This window comes from Kryptolebias marmoratus, linkage group LG16, assembly GCF_001649575.2.
Source record: "Kryptolebias marmoratus isolate JLee-2015 linkage group LG16, ASM164957v2, whole genome shotgun sequence".
In the NCBI taxonomy this organism is placed as follows: domain Eukaryota; kingdom Metazoa; phylum Chordata; class Actinopteri; order Cyprinodontiformes; family Rivulidae; genus Kryptolebias; species Kryptolebias marmoratus.
Window position 1 is genome coordinate 826,005 of NC_051445.1, and position 10,454 is coordinate 836,458.

Here is a 10,454-nt window from a genome sequence, read left to right on the forward strand (position 1 = left end):
CAGACTGTTAGCAAAATATCTCATGAACCAGCGGGTGGATTTTAATGAACCTCTCAGAAACTAATGGCTATAATCTAAGATGGCCACCACAGCTAATATAACTATATTTAGTCAAATATAGAGAGAGTGGGTAAAAGTTGATGTGGTAGTAGCTGAGAGTCATTTATAACTCATACAGAGGCAAAACAGCTGTTTGTCAACAAAAGATCTTAGTTTAAAACTGAAAGGCGGCGGGCGACAGGCATTCTTCAGAGATATGCTGGGCCTTTAATTTGGTTTGATAACTCAAACATCAACATTCAGCTGCTTTTAATCAGTTTAAATTGAGTTTTTTTGTTTTTTTTAGCGTCAAACTGTTGCGTAACTCCTGAGAGTGACAGTTAGGGGGCGGGACTTCCGGCTCCGCCTTCAGACGAGGAAGCTGTCGTGTTACTTTCCCTCCTCCCCCTCCTGGTCCTGGTTCTGCTGTCGGTCCCAGTTCGGTTCAAAACCAGGCAAAGTCCAAGAAGAGAAGTTATTTCAACAGCCGGGAAAGCAGCGGGAAACCCGTCGGAGCCAGGCTCGGTTCCGACTCCCGCCGAACCGGGGGCTGACTAACTGTTGCCGGTTGTCATCGAAGAAGACATGAGTGGAGGAGGAGGAAGTGGTCGCTCCGTCAGGGTGAGGACTCACTTCAGCACTTTTCCTTTCTGCAGGCCTCAGAGACCCACTCAGACCCGGTTCGGGTTCTGTGACCCGGCAGCCACAGGTGACGAGCATAACCAGCTGGCTGTGACTGTTTCCCACTCAGGACAACATGTGGAGGTTTTCCTGCTCTGTTGTTTGTTGATTTGTTGTTGTTTGTGTTTCAGAGCTGAGCTTCTGCCAGAACCAGAACTTTCTGAAGTTTACCAGCTGCACCTTGAGCCTGATCTGATTATGGGTTTGTGATGAAACTGGACCCGGGCAGCCCCTCCCAGAACCCGATCCTTTTGTCTGAAACCAGGACACCTCTGTCTGTTCGAGCCCGGTCCAACCCTCCTCTTCCTCTGGGCCATGTTCCCAAAGAGAATCTCCCTCATATGCTGCGTTGCCTTCCTCTTCGTCACCTGGAACGCCATCCTGGTGCTGCTGCTGCTGGGCCGAAGCCCGCAGGGCGAAGTGCAGAGGGGCGGGTCCGAAAAGCCCACCGGTGACTTGGTGGATGACGTGATCCGGATCGCCGATGCCTTTGAGTTGGAGCTGAAGAAGCAGAAGGACATCCTGAACCAGATCCTGAAGCACCGGCCGGTGTGGGGGCTGGCGGACAGAAAAGGGCCGAAGGCAGTCGCCCCCAGCCGGCCCGTCATCCCCATCCTGGTGATCGCCTGTAACCGGGTCACCGTCAGGCGCTGCGTGGACAAACTGCTGCAGCACCGGCCCTCCCCCGAACTCCACCCCATCATCGTGAGCCAGGACTGTGGGCACGCAGAGACCGCCGAGGCCATCCGGTCCTATGGGGACAAGGTGACCCATCTGAGACAGCCGGACCTGTCGGATGTCCCCGTCCGGCCCGAACACAAGAAGTTTCAAGGGTACTACAAGATCTCCAGACACTACCGCTGGGCCCTGAACCAGGTTTTCAAGAACCTGTCCTACTCCTCCGTGGTGGTGGTGGAGGACGACCTGGAGGTAACTGGACTTCAGATGAAGTTTAAGTTTACTCTGGTGGTTTTACAGAGATACTGATGTGCAGTTCTGAAGTGTGGGTACGCACTCAACGTAAACAAAGCACTCTGCTCAATCAAAACCATGTAAAACCTTAAGTCCTGTGGTTGAATTTTATTAACTTTAGTCTTTGTAGGTAAACAAATATGTCTGGTAAGTGTAAGTAGCTAAAAGTAGGTAAAAAACACATGGTAGTTAGTATTTAGTCACTAATTTATAAGAGTGTAGAGTTCCAAGCTTTAAACTGCATGAGATACTCTGTTTATGTAGCTAAACTCATATACAGATTAATCTCACTCCCCTCCCTTCTGAGGGTCATTAGATCAGTTTAAAGTTGGCGACCAGCTGGAAACAGAGGAGGAGTTCTCAGACTTCAGCTTTCTGAAACTCAGAGTGGAACATTAGGCCTGTTAGCCAGTCATTTTCCCTCTAATTCACACCTTAATGTTTGTGACCAAAACATCCCTCTGAACTAGGCAAATAACTACCCTAATGACCCTCAGGAGGGAGGGGAGAGAGATCAATCTGCATGTGAGCTAATGCAGTTTAAAGCTTAGAACTCCACTCTCTACAACAGAATAAAAGTTTGTTTACTTTGTTTTTAAACTTTTAGGACTTGCTTTGTTCTGAATGACTTTGCAATAAGTACCTTTTTAAAACCTGTTAATTATTAATTTTGTCCTCCAGGTAGCGCCAGACTTCTTTGAGTACTTCCGAGCGCTGCAGCCCCTCCTGAAATCCGACGCCAGCCTGTGGTGCGTGTCAGCCTGGAATGACAACGGGCGCGACGGCTACGTGGATCCTGGCAGAGCGGACCTGCTCTACCGGACGGACTTCTTTCCTGGCCTGGGGTGGATGCTCCTCAGGGAACTGTGGGAGGAGCTGGAGCCCAAGTGGCCCGCCTCCTTCTGGGATGACTGGATGCGTCAGCCGGAGCAGCGCCGGGGCCGATCCTGCATCCGGCCCGAGATCTCCCGGACGTTGACGTTCGGCCGGCAGGGCGTGAGCCTGGGTCAGTTCTACGACAAATACCTGCGCTACATCAAGCTCAACACCGAGTTTGTGCCTTTCACCAAACTGGACCTGAGTTACCTGAAGGAGGCGGCCTACAGGGAGAACTTTGAGAAGGAGGTTTACGGTGCTCCTGTGGTCACGTATGAAGCTGTGAAGCGGGGTCAGCTGACAGGAACTGGGCCCTTCCGCCTTCAGTACTCAACTAAGGACAGTTTCAAAATGCTGGCCAGAAACCTGGGAATCATGGATGACTTGAAGTCCGGAGTGCCTAGGACCGGATACAGAGGGGTCGTCAGTTTCTTCTCCAGGGGACTGAGGGTCTACTTAGCCCCGCCTCCTGGTTGGAGCCAGTACGACCCCACCTGGAGCTGATGAGCCACAGCAGCCTTATCTCTAAAACATTCCAGACCAAAGATGAATTTGTTTATGCCGTCGTTGTTCTTGATGACTGCCACCATTACTCAGGTCTTCTTCTTTAGTCCAAAACCTTTTGTAACCGCGTGGAATGCAGCCTGAACCGAGTCCGAAAACAACAACAAATCGGCTTTAATTCACCAGAGATCTATTTTTATATCATGCTAATTGTGCACATTACATGAATGCTTTCAATGCAACAACCAGATTTGCCTTTTTTCTTTAAATTATTTGGAGCTTCTGCTGGTTTATGAGCAAACACAAAGAAGGAAATGTTATCTGTGCTTTGTTGTTTTAGTTTCTTCTTGCTGGGAGTTGTCACATGATCTGTCACTTGATTCTCTTTATTTGCCTTAATTCTGTCAGACGATTTAGTTTGAAATCTTCCTGGCAGATTTGTTGCCTTGCAACCACTTGGGTATTTGTATATTTTTGGAATAAAAACAAAAATTATTGCACAACTTTGCTTTACTTCGTTGTGATTTAGCTCAGTTTTGGTCTCAGTATCGTAGCAGTATGGACTGCACTTGAATTTAATCACGTTCTTGTGTAAACGCTGACTCAGCATTCAGTTTTCCTGTTTTTTAGTTTTCTGTACGTTTTATGCAATATAACATTTCCACATACTTAGTGCCATTTTAGTTATTCATATATCAAAACTTTCAGCTCATTCAAAATGTTTTAACTAACATTTTGCTACTGTTGTCTTTTAGCTGCTTTTTAATTTCTAGTGTTTTTATCTCTAGCATCTGCAAATTTCAGACTTTCAGTCATTCAGTGTTTCCTGTTGGTATGCAAAATGCAATTTCTGAAGTTAAAAAAAAAAAAAAATCCAAAACCATTTTATTTGCAGTATGGTGCAAAGTCTTAATCCAGGCCTAATGTGTTTATACTTTGCACCCAAACAATCAGACTTTCCTTTTCCAGTTACTATCTTGTTAAGACTAAAATCCTGTTTTCTGTCAAACTGCTGTTTTAGGTATTTCTCATTGATTCACTGCTGCTGGTAACAAAGAACCTGAAGATTCATTCAGTTTGAAGAAATGTGTCAAAATAATGCACAACTATGGAAAAAATGATTCTTTTGGAACTCCTTCAGTGTTAAGAGTTTAGCTGTATTAAAGACAGGAATAAGATAATGATGAATTTACAGTAACAAATAATTAAATACGCAAAAACAACACGTGTTTTAGGAGAAAAAAAGCTGTCAGCAGTGTTTTTGTGTCTACGGTGGCCGTTTGGGTTCAAACTGTGACGCTCCTAAAGCAGGAGTCGGACTGCTTTCATTTGAGAGGATGATGTGAGGCCGGAGCAGCTGGCCGGTTAGCCTAGCTGAAGTGTTGAGGTACGGGGGGGAGATGGAGGATGATGGGGGCTTGACGGGGGGTCACAAAGATAAACCTCCTTCTACTCTGCACCTCCAGGCAGCTATTAGTTATTTCTGTTTGCTGAAACAAAACAACGTTTAGGTTACAGTGTTAGCCTGTTAGCACGCTAGGCTGAGCTAACAGACTGCAGCGGGTCTTTCGGTGTTAGCCTTTTAGCACACTAGGCTAGGCTAGGCTAACAAGTGGGGTTTTACGGGGGTTAGCTAGTTAGCATGCTAGGCTAGGCTAACAGGCTGTAGTGGGGTTTCTGTGTTAAATGGCTGCTGTTTGAATCTCGTTTCTCTTCCCTGCTGGGAGAACCTTCTGATTCACCACAGCTCATATTTCAGTAGCTGTAAGACGAGCAGGGTTTGTTGTAAAGCAAACAATAAGGCGTCCTCTGGGGCTAAAAGAAGCCGCTACTCGGCCTGGAATGGAGGTAGGCGACTTGCGTGAAAGCCCCGCCGGCTCCGGGGAGTCAGATGTCGGGGAGTGGAGGGAGGAAGCTGCCGAAACCGAAGAAAGCACAGCAGAGACGGACCTGAAAGACACCTGCAGGGAGGATGAAAAACCAAAGGGCGTCGGGGAACAGGTGCACTGCCCGTACGAGGAGGAGCTGGACCCCCGGATTCAGGTGAGACCCCCGGCCGCGGATGGGTACCTGTCTGCGGGGTTTTAACCTCCAAAAGGACGGCAGATATCTGATTATTGATGGCTTCTCTGGATTTATAGGCCTAACGGACAGGCTGCTGATTAATTATTTATGGAGCGCTTTGTCTTAATAACGTTTACAATAATCCTTGATAATCCGGTTGTAAAATCTGAGATTATGTTATCAGAGATGAATCATTTGTTTATACCTGTTGAATGATTCATCCTCCAGTCTCAGTTAATTATTCATACAATCAGAAGACGTGGCCCTTATATGGCTTAAATATAGGTATAAATAATAAATCCAGGCTTGTTATTCTCGTATAATTGTTGACATCTTGTTTGTTTTCGACACAGGAAGAGTTGGAGCACCTCAACGAAGCCAGCACAGAAATCAACAGTCTGGAGCTGGAGCTGGATGTGAGTCCAAACGTGTAAATTCAAAGTTAAATCAGTCATCTGGTTGATAAATAATAACCCTGATATCTGCTGGGGAAATTTAAGGTGCAAATACCAAACACAATCAGAACTTTAGTCAGTATTTTATCAAATTAAACACCTTAAAACTCATTTTTACTGTTATTGCTGAGACAAATGTTTGATAAATTCAGACAGCCATTTTCTCACAAAACTAGATAATGACAATATTGTTATTTAACAAGGCATCGTTTGTTTGTAAAAGACAGAAATGCTTTAATGCTGCTTGTGAATCAGTTTGTTTTTAATATTCTACACAGAAGGAGCCGTTCAGTATGAAAAATGTGTTTTATGTTTAAAAGATTCAGCTCTTAAAGTGGGTAAATATCTCGATGGTGCCAGTTTGACGGTCTGTGAATTGATTGTTCACTTCCAGCTGTTTCTCCTCCATGAAATCGGACCTGATGTTCCAGTTCAGGTTAATCTAATCTGTTCATTTTCCATCATGAACCATGAAGGACGCCAGATCATGCTACAGGAAGATCCTCACCGAGTCTGCCCGGAAGCTGAACGCTCAGAGCTCGCAGCTCGGCGGCTGCATCGAGAAAGCGAGACCCTATTATGAAGCTCGGCGGCTTGCTAAAGAGGTGATCCCCTGTGGTTCCTGTAACTGTTTGTAAAAGTCTGTTTGAGAGTTCTGCTTGGCTTAAACCCAGATTGAATAAAAAGTCCATCTTTTATTGCTTCAGCAGCAGAAATTAACTATAAATTATAATAAAATATATAGTTTTCTTTATTTTCTTTAGCTTGAAAGACCTAATCACATAAAAACCTGGTATATAAAACTATATTTAGACCGAGGTTTGCTGGTAATTACTCGGTGGAGTCCTCGTTATTTTCCACATGAGTAAAAAGTTCATCTTCTCCCCGTAGGCTCAGCAGGAGACCCAGAAGGCAGCTCTGAGCTACGAGCGAGCCGTTTCTATGCACACAGCTGCCAGGGAGATGGTGTACGTGGCGGAGCAAGGCCTGATGGCTGACGGCAAGAACACGCTGGACCCCACCTGGCAGGAGATGCTGAACCACGCCACCTCCAAGGTAACTGAGGAAACAGGGTTTAATGTGGGTCTGAAGCGTGGAGGAAACAGACAGCAGGTCAAAAAAAATCATATCCACCTAAAGGTTTTTATGTTGGAGATAAACTTCTTGTTTTGTGCTCATTTCCTCCAAAACATCACATCTCAGCAGAGTGTTTGGATGATATGATTCAGACGTTTTCCTGATGCCTGAATCCAAACTTAATCATATGATCGTGCAAGAAAATATATTTTAACCTTATCTGCAGGAGTGGACCCACTCTGTAGGAAGATGTTGTTTTATTAAACACCATTTCAGATTGGAGGAGAAGGAGCTGCTTGAAGACTCAGCTGATCTTGAAGTTTCAGAGTATTTGAAAATAAATGTAATAAAACTTCAGTGAAGCTGAGCAAAGGTAAATAAATCATAGATATTCAAAGTGGTCTTCATACACTGCAGTAAAATACAACTAAGATAAAAAACTACACAATAACAAATACAAGAATGAAAATCTTAAAATGAGTACCAATAGCTAATAAAAAGTTGTGTATGTGTACAAATACACACATACAGGTACTTAATAAGATCAACTGGGCTTAAAAACCCACATAAAGGGTCGAAGCACCTCTGATACACCCAAAAACTGAGGGAAAAATCTGAAAATGAGTCTGGGAACGTATGAAGCTTGAAGATGGAGATAGTTCAGGAAGCCTGGAATCTGCCTAACAAAAGTCTGATGAGTGTTTCGTGTTTTTGCTCCTCTTCGTCCTGCAGGTGAACGAAGCCGAGGAGGAGAGAATCCGCAGCGAGAGGGAACACATGCGCGTCACGCACGCCTGTCAGGAGGCCGAGGCTCGGGTCCAGATGCTGCAGAAGTCCCTGAAAAGAGTCATCCTGAAGTCCAAACCCTACTTTGAGCTGAAGGCACAGTTAAACAACATCCTGGAGGTAAGACAAACTGAAACGGGCAGATTTTAGAACCTTTAGAATCTGTTTGGTGTAAACTCTGTGGCTCTTTGACTCCAGGACCATAAAACCAAAGTGCTGCAGCTGGAACACAACGTCTCCAAAGTTAAAACCCGCTACTCCATCGCTCTGAGGAACCTGGAGCAAATCAGCGAGCAGATCCACGCTCAGAGGGGGCGGGACCCGGCGGAGGGAGGGCTCCCCATCATCTACGGTGGGCGGAGTCCCCCCGTTGGCGCCGAGTCTGACGCCACAGTTCAGGAGGAAGATGGCGCCTGCGGTGGGGGTGCGATGGGGAAAGATCGACTGGACGCAGCCATGGACATGCTGGAGCGATACAAGGAGAAGGAAAACGACAAGGAGAGGGAGCGAGCCGGCTCGGATTCCCTCTCCGTCTTCAGCCTGCAGACCATCGCCTCCGACCTGGAGAAGTACGACTCCGTGGAGCACCTGGGCGACCTCAGCGACGTCGGGAGCGTAACTGGGGACGAAGGGGAGAAAGAGAGAGGAGGGGCGATGAATAAGAGAGACAAAATGACGGAAACGACGGCTAAAGAGCGTCAGCAACAATTCTCCAAGCAGCACCACCGAAGCTTCAGCTTGTGAGGTCAAAGTTCAAACCTACACAGGGATAAAGGGAGGACAGGAATCAGACAAATACATTTGTTAAAGAACGAAGAACCCACAAAGATCACAGAATAAACTCAGAGCTGACAGAAGAAATAAAACAAAAATCAGTCATTGTTAAAACGTGGGTCAGCAGAATTATTTTAAAAAACAAACTAATAAAACTGGTCTTGACAAAAAGGATGGGACTCCTAGATAAGGACCACAGGGACAGGTTCAACTAAGGTGTGTCCTTTTTTGTCTCATCTGTCCAAAGGACGGTCCAATGTTTGGTTCTGACCCGTTCTTGGTGACCCAAAACACCAAGAACGGGTCAGAACTAAACATTGGACCGTTCTGAAGTGGCCTTCTGAGCCCTGATCTAAATCCTGCTGAACATCTGTGGACGGAGCTGAAACATCTGGAGCAGATTGATCAGACAGAATATTAAGAGTCGAGGCCAGTTTTATTAGTTCTTATATTTCTGTAGAAATAAAATTTAAAAACTACAGATTTTATTTTCATTTGTTTTCAGTGAAGCTTTTTCTTTTGTTCCTTTTGTCAGTTTTAAGTTATTTTAGTGACCTTTGACAAAAGTAAAACAGATTTATTCACGTCTGTAGCTGAAAACCTGAGATCATAGATATAAAATGTAAAAAGCACGTTTTACTTTGTGCTTCCACTGACATGAATCTAAAGTTAACACTAGTTTTCATCCTGTCAGGATTAGTTGGTGTGTTTTCAGCCCCTCAGAGGGGTTTTACTTCCTTTAGCATGAAGGAACAAAGAGAAAAGCTAAAATAAAAAAAAAGTCCCAGTTTGAACAGATGAAATTAAAGAAACCATGGTTTTTATTTTCTCGTCCCGTCACGTCGAGGGGAAGAGGTCATGTGACCAGGAGAGGTCAGGAAACGATGACAGAAACGTCTCTGCGTTTTATTCTGTTAATTTCTGCAGAACAAAGCGTTTTTTGAATGTTCCTGACTGCAGAGCGTGTTTTAAACAGAAACCTGATGAAGAAGCTCCACCTGTTGTTGTTTTTATGTTGTCATGCTGCAACCTTCAGACTTAAATTATTGAAATATTGTTTACATGAATATAAGTGGCAACAAACGTTCTCCTTTTGTGTTTGCCTTCAGAAAGCTCTAATTTTACGTTAATGTGTGCCTTGACACTTTAAAATCCAACACCTTTGACTTGATAGTGTTTGTTTGAACACGCTTCGAAACCAAGTGAGAAACCTTCAGACTCTGAGCTCTGAGCAGGTTTTAGCTGACTTGTAAATGTTTGTAATTATTTTAAGAGTTGGAAAATATTGAAATGTAAAATTATGAGTGTTGATTTGACAGCTTAGTTGTACAGATTTATTTCAGGATTATTGTTGAGCTTAAACATTTCCATCACTGAACTCATCGTCAATAAATCAGATCCTGGCTCCATGATGATGCTGTCTAATTACTGGGTCCTGAGGAAGAAGAAAGTCTGCTCCCTTCTGGTTTTAGGTTTTGTGGAGGAGTTGTGGCCCACTCTTCTTTCCAGCGTTGCTTCAGCTCTCTGAGGTTCTGGTTCTGGACCGTTCTGCTGTGTTTGGGATCATTGTCCTGTTTGTCGAACAGATGGCCTCACATCTGACTCCAGAATCAGCCCAAACCATCAGCCCACCGCCGTGCTGACAGCTGCAGTGCATTCTGGGTAAACAGCTGTCCTCTGGTCTGGTTCTGCTCCAGAAGTCTTCTGGTTCCTTCAAGTCGAGCTGCCATGTTGGTTTTAGAGAGAAGAGCCTTTGACCTTTGACCTGCTGACTGAGGCCTGTAGAGTCTGAGCACTGCACGGTCTGACCTTTGGGGTGGATTTGCTCAGGGTTTCTGCAAATTTGTAACTTTTTAGGAGTTGAAATACAAGAAATAACAAATCATTGAAAATAAAAGTTTATTTTTAATTTAAATTCAGCCCGAATCCATAAAAAAAAAAAAAATCAGTTTAAACAGCAAACGTGAAGATGAAATGTTTCCTCTCTGTCCAACAATGGACTCCAGATAGTCTGGACATGACCTTTGACCCTTCATTCATTAATCCTGCTGCAGCAGCTGCTTCTCTGAGGTCATTGCTGATGTCTTTCCGCCCTGTCGTTGTGTTAACCCACCTGGATGCTGCAGAAACTCAGCTTTTTCTACAGTTGGTGCCACTGATGATCAGTTAGTTTTTCTTAGAACTATTCTCCATTTTGGCTTCCTGTTTCCCGGCTGAGGCCACGGT

The 10,454-nt window shown here is 44.8% G+C and overlaps 2 protein-coding genes across 3 annotated transcripts; both read left to right on the top strand.

Annotated features, from left to right (window-relative positions):
• The first annotated feature begins 399 nt into the window (after positions 1-399).
• mgat1a (alpha-1,3-mannosyl-glycoprotein 2-beta-N-acetylglucosaminyltransferase a) lies at positions 400-3,575 on the top strand. 2 transcript variants are annotated; one of them, XM_017439487.3, is made up of 3 exons: positions 400-748; positions 852-1,650; positions 2,374-3,575. In XM_017439487.3, the coding sequence occupies exons 2-3, from the start codon at positions 1,036-1,038 to the stop codon at positions 3,070-3,072; spliced, it is 1,314 nt and encodes a 437-aa protein (XP_017294976.1). In that variant the 5' UTR covers positions 400-748; positions 852-1,035; the 3' UTR covers positions 3,073-3,575. The 2 variants fall into 2 exon arrangements, with proteins under 2 accessions (XP_017294976.1, XP_017294975.1); XM_017439486.3 differs by having other exon boundaries at positions 400-660.
• A 1,339-nt stretch (positions 3,576-4,914) lies between these two features.
• On the top strand, positions 4,915-9,640 carry sh3bp5la (SH3-binding domain protein 5-like, a). The gene is made up of 6 exons (XM_017439485.3): positions 4,915-5,115; positions 5,490-5,552; positions 6,068-6,196; positions 6,483-6,647; positions 7,401-7,574; positions 7,653-9,640. Exons 1-6 carry the CDS (start codon positions 4,915-4,917, stop codon positions 8,196-8,198), a joined length of 1,278 nt encoding a protein of 425 aa, XP_017294974.1. The 3' UTR covers positions 8,199-9,640.
• Positions 9,641-10,454: the final 814 nt, after the last annotated feature.